Source organism: Panthera uncia, chromosome D4 (assembly GCF_023721935.1).
Source record: "Panthera uncia isolate 11264 chromosome D4, Puncia_PCG_1.0, whole genome shotgun sequence".
NCBI classification, from domain to species: domain Eukaryota; kingdom Metazoa; phylum Chordata; class Mammalia; order Carnivora; family Felidae; genus Panthera; species Panthera uncia.
This window is the reverse complement of record NC_064807.1, coordinates 64994470-65006566: the sequence shown is the minus strand read 5'-3', so window position 1 is coordinate 65006566 and position 12097 is coordinate 64994470. Positions and strand designations below refer to the sequence as shown.

The following is a 12097-nucleotide window of genomic DNA, read 5'->3' as shown; positions in this document are numbered from 1 at the left end:
TACAGGATTGGAGATGGCTGTGTTCCCATAAAACTTTATTTACAAAAACAGGCTGGGAGCTGGATCTGACACACAGGCCACAGTTTATCAACCTTTAATCTAAAAGAACATAGTGTTCTTTTAGTGTCTCTAAAGCCTCCCTGGCCCTCCCTCTCAGACACTTCCTATACACACACGCTACCATCCTCACGTCTGTTTTTTTTAATTTTATTTATTTATTTTGAGAAAGAGAGAGAGAGAGAGAAAGCAGTGTAGGGGCAGAGAGAGAGAGGCAGAGAGAGAGAGGGAGAGAATCTCAAGCAGGCTCCAAGCTATCAGCACAGAGCTCCACGCAGAGCTCGAAGTCACCAACTGTGACATGACCTGAGCCAAAATCAAGAGTTGGACGCTTAAACTACTGAACCCCCCAGGTGTTGTCCCCACCCCCCACCACCTCTATTTATAAGAGGAATACCAGTGATGATATGATGGGCTAATCATCCCTGCAGTAGTGATAGGCAAAGCAATGTGTTAAAGTGAAGAGCCTTTTAGATTTGAGCCCCGATTCTGCCAACTGTGTGATCTTACACATAGTGCACAACCTCTCTGAGCCTCTTCTTCCTCGTGGGCAAAACGGAGATGGTAGGTGCAACCTTATAGGATTTTTGTGAAGATTAAATGTTTTAAAGCATCCAGCTTAATGATTGGCATGAAACAGGCATTCAATAAATAGTTAGGAACCCACGCTGGCTCTATAAATAGCCTGAATGAAGAGAATTCCATTGTGGATCCAGCCTTCAGGCCAGCAGTGCACTGGAGAGAGAAGCAGCAGAGGTCACACAAACATACATGAGGCCAGATAAGAAGGCAACACTAAATTTGAAGACATTGCTTCAAGACAGATTTGTATCAAATACTTCTGATGAATCATTTATTAGGCAGCCCCACTGTACCAAATCCACTTTGCTGTTGGTTCGGGAACATGGTCGCACACTTCCATTGAGGTAATAAGATCCTGCTCTTCATCCACAGAGTCTCAACAGCTGGTGAGTGGGAGATCCTCGTGTAAACAGCCTCTTCTGAGTTCATTCTTCCGGGCTCATGGGACCAGTCACCTTCGCTTCAGCTGCAAAATAAACACATCAAGAAAATGAATGCTTCTCTCCTAGGGGAACAGGACACAATGAGAATCAATCAATAACAAGAAATAGCATGGGATCATCTGTAGAGAAGACACTGTGAAATGTAAGAAGGCTAAATACACACACACATGCACACACACACACACACACACGCACAAGCATGTGGATTAACAAATAAGAAAGGTGTCTGAGAGCCTGGGTTCAAATCTTGATTTTATACCCTTATCAGCTATATATTTATGATCAAGCTATTTGATTCCCATGCCTACACTTCCCCACGTACAAAATGAAGATAGTCACGGTATGTTCCTTTACGGCTGTTGTGAGGATTAAATGCATTAATAAATACAAAGTGCTCAGAACAGTGCCTGACCTGATAATGAACATCCGGTTAGTATCCACCAATGCTGGTATCAGCATTATTCTTTGAGAAGGATGTTTTCAGAATAGCTGAACCACAGAATCAAAAAAACAAAAAAACAAAAAAACAAAAAAACCACATAATGAATCAAATTCGAAAGTAATCTGAAAAATCTGAATCTGTGGTTTTCTCAAGGACTCAAACCTGAAATTCAAATGAGGCTTTAGATTTTTCACTCCCATGACTCAGCAGTAGGACAGGTCAAACCAGGATAATGGGTGTTCCCATAGTTCAGTTCAATTCAGGAAACAATGACTGAGTAAATGTACCAAACTTGACAACTATACCGTGGTTTTATAAAAGGATATCCTTATTCTTAGGAAATACACAAGGAAGTCATTAGGACTAAAGGGCCATGATATATGTGAATAATTCTCACATGGCTCAAAAATATTGGGTATATCTATAGATAGATAGATAGATACACACACACACACACACACACACACACACACACATAGAGATGTATAACAATAGGTGTAACAAGAGTCTATAGTGCCCTATGTACTATTCTTATCCTTGCAGCTTTTCTATAAGCTTGAAATGTTTTCCAAATAAAAAGCTTTTTAAAACCCATTAGGATGGGTTAAAAATAGAAAAGAAACGTTAACTCCAGCTCTACTATCAAACAAGCACAGGTCTACCGAAAGGACAAGCAGAGGTGATAAGATACAGTCCTGACAAGACACCAGGAGAGCTTGGACTTGAATAAGGGGACATGAAGTAGTTCTAATATTCAAATGTTCAGGAAAGTCAGGCTAGGATCCCCCTGATACATGTCTCCCCAGTAAGCTCTGCTTGTCCCCAGGTGCCTAAAACAGGTTGTATGTGGCACTAAGAATACCATTGATGGCCAACAGACACATGAAAAGATGCTCAACATCACTCATCATCAGGGAAATACAAATCAAAACCACAATGAGATACCACCTCACACTGGTCAGAGTGGCTAAAATTAACAACTCAGGAAATAACAGATGCTGGAGAGGATTTGGAGAAACGGGAACCCTCTGGCACTGTTGGTGGGAATGCAAATTAGTGCAGCCACTCTGGAAAACAGTGTGGACGTTCCTCAAAATATTAAAAATAGAATTGCCCTATGACCCAGCAGTAGCACTACTAGGAATTTATCCAAAGGATACAGGGGTGTTGATTCATAGGGGCACATGTACCCCAATGTTTATAGCAGTGCTTTCAACAATAGCCAAATTCTGGAAAGAGCCCAAATGTCCATCAACTGATGAATGGATAAAGAAGATGTGGTTTATATATACAATGAAATACTACTTGTCAATGAGAAAGAATGAAATCCTGCCATTTGCAACAATGCAGATGGAACTGGAGGGTATTATGCTAAGTGAAATAAGTCATTCAGAAAAAGACAGATATCATGTTTTCACTCATATGTGGAACTTGAGAAACTTAACAAAAGACCACGGGGGAAGGGAAGGGGAAAAATAGTTTCCAACAGAGAGAGAGGGAAGGCGGGGGAGAAGGGAGAATGGGAGATGGGCACTGAGGAGGGCACTTGTTGGGATGAGCACTGGGTGTTGTATGTAAGTGATGACTCGGGGGAATCTACCCCAAAAACCAAGATCACACTGTATACACTGTATGTTAACTAACTTGACAATAAATTATATTAAATAAATAAATAAATAAAGTAAAATAAACTGGGGGGGTGGGGGGGAAGAATACCATTGCTTGAAACCCTTGCCCTCCTTGCCCTGAGTTTCGTTTTAGAGCTTTGGTCTTGAGACTTTTGTCTCACACGCCAGTTACTGCCTTTTTGCTGATCCCCTGTCACAGATTCCTCCTCATCTGCAACCCATTTTGCACTGTTGGCTGAATAAATCCTTAAGTCAATCCTCTCACTACCTCAAGTCCCTCACTCAAGAAATTACAATGCTTTCCTATTTTCCACAACACCTTTTCTAAACCTTGCTGTCTCATCAGTTCCATGTTTTATGATTTTACATATTTTCATTTGCAGTTTCAACTTTCATGATTTTTTTTTTCTTGTGATTGAAAATAACAGAGCCTATTAGTCTGACATTTGATAGTGGTTGATGTTTAGTTACGGTCTTGTGGTCTGAATACTTGGCTCAGGCCAGTAATAATTTGTCTGAGATTGAGTTCTTTCTTCCTATTTTTTAAATTTAAATTTACTTTTTAATTTTAGAATAGTTTCAGGTTGGGGTGCCTGGGTGGCTCAGTTGCTAAAGCATCTGACTCTTGACTTCTGACTCATATTTTCCCCACCAGGAGTGGGTAATTTCTCTCTCTTAGGGAAGAGAAATAATACCCCTTTGTAGAAGAGTTTCTTAGATGGCAACTGAACTTACATACAGTATCCTTTAGAATCCTACTATCAAATAGTATCCTATTAGCAAAGGGTTAATAGTTACAAAGACTTCAGAAAATAAACATATTTAACATCAACTCTTTCCAAATGAAATGCTTGGCACAGAATTTTAAACAGCCAACATAGGATTTTTACCAGTTCTATTTTTAAAAATTTTTGATGTTTCCTTATCTGTTTGAAAACCCAGTATAAAAGTAAAGTGAATTTTTTTTTTCAACGTTTTTTATTTATTTTTGGGACAGAGAGAGACAGAGCATGAACGGGGGAGGGGCAGAGAGAGAGGGAGACACAGAATCAGAAACAGGCTCCAGGCTCCGAGCCATCAGCCCACAGCCTGATGCGGGGCTCGAACTCACGGACCGCGAGATCGTGACCTGGCTGAAGTCGGACGCTTAACCGACTGCGCCACCCAGGCGCCCCAAAAGTAAAGTGAATTTTTAAAAAAGAAAAATTCGCTCATAATTTCCCCATTGTAGCATACCTATTTCAGGTTTATGACTTCCCTTTTGTCTTCGGCCAACCCTGTGTTCTTTTCACCTCATATTATATTATAAACATTTTCTATGTCCCTGATATTCATGTATATTTTTAAAGGTTACATAATAGTGTATAAACATTTCCCTAATGTGCTTTATGAGGGCAAAGGCTTTTGTCTGTTTTCACCACTGTACCCTCAGCATTCAAAACAGTGCTGGCAAAAAGGAGGCACTAGGTACATACTTGTTGAAAAAAAGGGAATTTAGATGGTTTCAAATTTTACTCTCATTTTCATTTTTATCATCCTACTTTCTTCTGACTTAGCTTTTTCTCACTCTATCTCCTTGAAATAAAAACAGTTGATCGTGATTATTATCTCTTTTTATGTAGAAAACATTTATTTTTTTTATTAAAATTTTTCATTTTAACGTTTATTTACTTTTGAGACAGAGAGAGACAGAGGATGAATGAGGGAGGGTCAGAGAGAGAGAGGGAGACACAGAATCTGAAACAGGCTCCAGGCTCTGAGCTGTCAGCACAGAGCCCGACGGGGGGCCCGAACTCACCAGCCGAGCCGTGAGATCATGACCTGAGCCGAAGTCGGACGCTTAACCAACTGAGCCACCCAGGCGCCCCTGTAGAAAACATTTAGAGTGGTTAACAGTCTTTGATTATGATCTGGTATGATTGGTATGATTCCATGTAAATCCCTTGCATATCTGAAATGTCTTTATTCTACCCTCACATTTATTTCAGTTTGTATAGGTAGAGAATTCTACAATGGAAACCATTCTCCTTCAGAACTGTGAAAGTATCCTTCCATTTTTTTGTAGTTCCCAGTGCTGTGTTGAGAAAGCCATTGCCATTCTGATTCTTGATCTTTTTTTTTTTTTATGTATAACATTTCTCCCCTCCCCCTTCTCCCTTTCTCTCCCTCCCACTGACCCCTGCCCTCCAACCTCTCTGGAGTGCCTATAATTTGAATGTTGAATCCCCTGGAATGAATGTCTAATTTTATCTTTTCCACCTTGTTTTTGCCCTACTTTCTGAGAGATGTCCTCAAGTTCATCTTCTAACTCTTCTACTGAATTTTACATTTTTGTTCTGTTGTTAATTTTCAAGAGCTGTTTTTCCCCTGAATCTTCCTCTTTTAAATAACAAGCTATTTTCACTATAAACTCTTTTCCATTTCTATCTGAATTTAGTACTTTTTAGGATGTATTCTTCTACTTTACAGTCTGTTTCCTGCAAATCATTTTGTTGTTTTGTCTTGTTCTTGGTCTCTCTCTTACCATAGAGACTTGCCTCAAGGGTCTGGTAATTCATATTTAAGAAAGACGAAAACTAGTTGCAGTTTTTCATTTGTGGAAAGATTTTGTCACTGAAGTGCTTCACTAACGGTGATCTGGCTGAGTCTTTTATTTTATTTTATTTAGGTTATTCATTTTGAAAGAGAGAGAGAGAAAAAGAGCATGGGCACATGACCAGGGGAAGAGCAGAGAGAGAGGGAGAGACAGAATCCCAAGCAGGCTCTGCACTGTCAGTGCTTGAACTCACAAACCATGAGATCATGGCCTGAGCAGAAATCAGATGTCAGGTGCTTACCTGACTGAGCCACGCAGGCGCCGCGGGTGGAATCCTTGAGTTGGAGAAGTCTTGTTAGCTTATTTAGGTGTTTTCCCTTGGCCTAGTCAGATTCCCCAGAGAATGATTTTCTAATTTCCTGCTTAGTCGGTGAAGGCCCATTTGCTTGAATTTTGGGAGCCATGAGGGGGGAGAAGGCCTCAGGTCCTCTTTTTCAGCATTCAGACTTCCATTTAATCCCCCTGATTTAAGAATGGTAGCTCTACTTGTGATATCCCCCTAAATTCTATTTTACCCTCTTTAGAGAATAGCCCTCTAGCTGTCTGCTAGGAACAAGAAGGGGCAGTTGTCTAACTTCACATAATAGAGAATAGCACCTGGAAAACTTTATTTTTTAATATACATTTTTGAAGTGTATTTACTTTGAGAGAGAGAGAGAGAGAGGAAGGGGCAGAGAGTGATGGAGAGAGGGAATCCCAAGCAGGCTCCGCCATGTCAGTGCAGAGCCCAACGCAGAGCTCAAACCTACAACCCTGAGATCATGACCTGAGCCGAAATCAAGAGTCAGGTGCTTAACCACCCAGGTGCCCCTTTCAATATACATTAAAATTTTGTAATTATAACATAATATAGTAAAGTACACAAGTGTTTTTTTAATATAAAAATCTTAAGCATAATGACATTTTTATATGTGTCTGTATCCATGGAACATCATCCAGACTGACATATAGAATATTTCCAGCACCCAAGAAGACTCCCTCATGCACCCTCCCAGTCAGAGCACTCTCCAAGTAACCATTATTCTGTTCTTTTTTACCATAGATGACTTTTGCTTGTTCTTATATATATATATTAATGTTTGTTCATTTTTGAGACACAGAGAGAGACAGAGTGTGAGCAGGGGAGGGGCAGAGAGAGAGGGAGACACAGAATCCAAAGCAGGCTCCAGGCTCCAAGCTGTCAGCACAGAGCCTGATGCAGGGCTTGAACCCACAAACCACATGTTCATGACCTGAACCAAAGCTGGACACTTAACTGACTGAGCCATTCAGGCACCCTGACTTTTGCCTGTTCTTAAGCTTGGTTTCAATGAAATCACATTGTACGTACTCTTTTGTGTATAGCTTTCTACTCAACATTGTATCTGTGTGATTTGTTCACGTTGTTTCAAGTTAGCTGCAGCTCACTCTTTTTCATTTTTGTGTAGTATGCTATTGTTTAAATATACCACAATTTACTAATCCATTCAACTATTGTGGACACTTGAATTATTTCTAGCTTTTATTACTTTTTTAAATTGAAGTATAGTTGACAGAGTTTTTTCCAGTTTTGGCTCTTACAAATAATCCATCCATGAAGATTTAAACATATCGTATGCATGCACTTCCATTGGGTACATACACAGGTGTGAACTTGCTGGATCTTAGGACATTGTATTTTGCTTTTAATAATATCACCAAATAAGCTTCCAATGTGCTTGCACCAATTTATTTTCTCATTAGCTGTGAATGAGAGTTCCAGTCGCTCCACAACCTAGCCAACACTTTAAATTGTAGCCATTTTGGTGGGTGGGTTCTAGTTTCACACTGTGATTTTAATTTGCATGCCCAGATAACTGAAGATGTTATGCACCATTTTATGTGCTCACTGGGCATTAAGTGTCCTCTTTTGGAAAGTGCCTGTTCAAGCCTTTTATCCATTTGGGTTGTCTTTTTCTTATTCATTTGCAGAAGTTCTTTATAAATTTTGGATAGGAACCCTTTATCAAATGTGTTTTGAAAATATAACTTTTCTAGTCTATGGCTTGTCTTTTCTCTAGCTCCTTTTTTAAGTTTATGTATTTATTTTGAGAGAGAGAGACCTCTTGTGCGATTGGGGTAGGGTCAGAGAGAGAGACAATCCCTAGCAGGCTCTGCACTGTCAGCACAGAGCCCAACGTGAGGCTCAAACTCATGAACTGTGAGATCATGACCTGAACTGAAATCAAGAGTTGGATGCTTAACTGACTGAGCCACCCAGGTGCCCCTTCTTTAATGGTGTCTTTTGATGAACAGAAGCTCTTAATTTTATTTTGGCAAATGTAGGGCTCAATTTTAAGCAAGTTCAAAGGGAAAAATTTTATTCAAAAACTCAGGGCTGTCTTTCTGCGTTCACTGTAATGCAGTGTAATAAAACTTGTGCTGAGCAGAAAGCCATCTTTGTTCCAAAGTTCAGGGTTATGACCCTTTTTTCAGCTGTCCTCATGATTGAATATTATCAGACATAAACTGTATATTGTGATACTGTAGGATCTCTGGCACCACTAAAGAGGAAGAGAGAGATCCACCTATGGTTGTTCTGGAACACCACATTACAACAAAGCTTTGGTCCCTAAAGGGAAGACAAAATTCCAGGCCCAGATAATCATTGTCACTCTTTATACCTTGCTTATTAATAACGTGATATCACCTTGAATAAGCTTTCTTCAATCCTGCAGGTGCCTTCCACAGAGTGAAACAGAATGCCAAGCATTCTATTATACCAAGTGATAAGATTTTATTACTTTTAACAAGGAGTGGTCTGAACAGATAGTTGGCTTATGAGATAATTATTGCCAAAGAGAAGGTCTTTAAAGCAACTGTTCAAAAACCCGAGTCACCATTTAACTATTTTTAACCTGTGAAAAATAATAATTTAATATAGTCAACTCACTGTTTTTGGTAACCTTGCAAAATATTGGAAGTATGCCAGAAATAGAAGTCCACAATCAAACCTGGTTTATGGTGCATAGTACAGAATAGGAGCTCAGTAAGTATTTATCAGATGAATTTGAGGGTACTAGGATACCAATTCTTTTAGCCATATTGTATGGACTGGAATTTGGGTCTCATTTGCCCATTTGTCTCTAGGAGGCTCTTGGAAATGGTCAGAGGTACATATACTCTCTTTTCAGGTACAGTTTTGAATGGGAAGAATAATATTTTAAAAATAATATTTTCCAAAGTAATTTATAAAAGAATTTTTTAATGTTTATTTATTTTTGAGAGACAGAGTGCAAGCAGGAGAGGGACAGAGAGAGAGGGATACACAGAATCCAAAGCAGGCTCCAGACTCTGAGCTGTCAGCACAGAGCCTGACACGGGGCTCGAACCCACAAGCAGTGAGATCATGACCTGAGTCAAAGTCGGACGCTTAACCGACTGAGCCACCCAGGCACCCCCAAAGTAATTTATAAATCTAGTAGTCTTCTAATTAAAATTGCAGAGGCTTTTTAAAAAATTGTAGAGACTTTTTTGACAGATAGTAAATAGTTCTTAAGTGATTTTATATATCAAAGGATAATAAGTGCCATATAGAAAAATAAAGGATATTAACCAGACAGGGAATGTGGTAGTGGGGTTACTATTTTCTGTAAGTAGTTCAAGGAAGGCCTTACTGATAAGGTAGCATTTGTATGGAGACCTGAAGAGAGTGAGGGCATGAGACACGTGGAAGTAAGTACAAAGGCCTGAGCTATACCTGGTTGTATAAAGAACAGCAAGGTGCAGGAGGAGGTCTTGTGGCTAGAGCAGAGTGAATGAAAGGAGAGTGGTAGGAAATGATTTGAGAGCAGCAGCAGGTGGGTGAGTGGGTGGGGGGTGAATCATGCAGGGACTTTGAAATTTATTCTGAGCGCTATGGCAAGCCTTTGGAGAGTTGTGAACAGAGGACTGATGGGATCTGACTTACATTTTAAAAGAATCACTCAGACTCCTGTGTTGAGAATAATATGTAGCGAGACAAGGCTGGAAGCAGGACAGCAGGACAGCAGGAAGATGAGTGAGGAACCTGCTGCAATTTTCCAGGCAAGAGATAAAGGGTGGCAGCAATGGAGAAGGTGAGAATGATTATGTTATGGCTCTCTATGGAAAAAGAGAGTCGACAGGACTTGCTGATGGACTGGGTGCATGGCATGAGAGAAAAAGCATGGTCAAGGATGATTTACAGCATTTGTTCTCAGCAAATGCAAGGGCAGAGTTGCCATTTGCTGAGGAGAGAGTTTGGTCTGGGAATGTTACTTTTGACATGCTGATTGGAAATCCAAGTGAAGAAGGCAGATAGGCAATTGGAAAGGCTTAAAAATGAATCTACATTTCATCTGGAAGAAAAATGGGCAAGAGTTGCTAAATAAAATTTCAAAATAAAGATTAAGGTGGGGAATTGGCATCACAGATATGAAAGTGCAATCTAAAACTACAATAAACAAAACCGGCACAGGAAGTCAGAGAGATCGATGAAACAAGAAATATACCTTGAAAACAGTTCCTACAAGGCTTCTCTGGATCTACAGATTTAAGCATTGATGTTCTTACTATTTCCAGTGAGCTCTAAATCTCGGGGGATGATTAATCTAACTTTGTTCAGGCATGCAGTTTTTCCAATGGAAACTTTATTATTCTTGCCTCTATATATGTAATTATTGTCAAAAAATTTAAGTAATACAGAAAACGGTACCCTCAAGTCCCTCTAGCTTTTGAGGTAGTCTGTTTTTGTTTTTTTTTTTTTCCTTCAGGTCTTTCTCCTAAGGCAATATGACTTGTGTGCCCTGTGGATGTGGAAGTGTATCACTTAATTGTGCGTGAGCCTAGCTAATGTCCAATGTGGAGCTATGAATGCAGCTTTGTTTTATTTTTTAATCAAATTCCCAGTAACTCATTACAGGTTAAAACAAATGTAGCTTTGTTTCATTTTTCAGATTCCCAGTAACTCATTAAAGCTTTCTATGTCTACCCCATTCAAGAACATCGAGATGTATTAAAATATGGAGTAACTTTACCAATATTGTAGTCAGTCGTAGCTAATATGTACTCTATGGTATGTTTTCCAGATGACACACTTCATGCTTAATGCTCTACATGCACCATATGATAGAGTCCTCTCTACATTTCCTCTTTCATAGACGGGGAAATTTAGGATTGGATGGGCTAAGTAACTTCCTCCAAACCAAAAAAATAGCAGAACCAGGATCTGACCCCAGATGTGATTGATCACAAACTCTTAGCTACTATACTCCTTGGAATGTTAAACGTTCTACTACATATGATAAAACATCTTTACAAACCAGTAGGGGAAGGGATGAAGTATTCAATAAATGATTTGGTGGAGATTTGTTAAATATTCAACATGGGCCTCGTTTCATATTATACAACAAAATTATTTGTAGCTACTAATAAATATGAAAAAATGAAAGAGATAAAGCCATTAAAAACAGAACATAAATAATACCTTAATTTTAAAAAAATGAAAAAAATAGAAGAACATATATATAAGTATTTTACTGACTTTACTGGGGGTTAAGGAAAGACTCCAACAAAAAATTGGGAAAATAACACAAAATAAATCAATTTGTCTATCACAAAAATTTAAATCATTTATAGATAAAACTTCATTAACAGAATTAAAGACAAATTATAAAGAAAGGAAAATATCTGCAATGAATATATGACTGAAAAAGTGCTAATATTCTTAATATATAAAAATCTTTTATCCAACAGTAAGAAAAGCAGTGATATCTCAACAGCAAAATGGGCAAAGCAGATGAATAGAGAATTTACAGAAGAGGAAATATAAAGGGCTGATAAATGAATGCAAAATACTTAATTCACTAATAAAGAAACGCAAGTAAAAACAAGACACTCTCATTCATCTTCTGCCTTTAGGGTTATCAGAGGTGATACCTGCCAGGTGTGGGAAAATGGGGACATTCATAGACCTTAGCAAATATTTACTTTAGTAAATTGATAGAAACTTTCTAGAGAGCAATTTGGCAATATGTATCAACATTCATAAAGAAGTACCTTTATCTTCTGATCTAGTAATACCATTTCCAGAAGTCTCTCTTAAGGAACTAATCAGCAGTATGAAAAATATATCTCTACAATAAAAAGATGATAAGTAATCTAAAAGTTTAATAATAAAACATTAATATAAGGAAATATAAATGCACTATTATAAATCATGTTGCTGAAGAATAATGATCTGAAATGTGTTTGTGTATATATATATAATGTTATATAGTATTAAATTTGAAAGCTTCAATGTGTATATGTTTTATTATCAACTCTGAAAATGAGATACATATGTGGATAAATATTATAGAGACATAAATAT

The 12097-nt window shown here is 38.5% G+C and overlaps 1 protein-coding gene across 1 annotated transcript in view; it reads right to left on the bottom strand.

Annotated features, from left to right (window-relative positions):
• The window catches only part of SLC44A1 (solute carrier family 44 member 1), a 201708-nt gene continuing 189611 nt past the window's right edge, over nt 1-12097 (bottom strand). Inside the window, exon 16 of the mRNA XM_049627340.1 lies at nt 1-1105. Coding sequence (XP_049483297.1) covers nt 1091-1105 — 15 coding nt within the window. The 3' untranslated portion in view covers nt 1-1090. The remainder of the gene's footprint in view (nt 1106-12097) is intronic.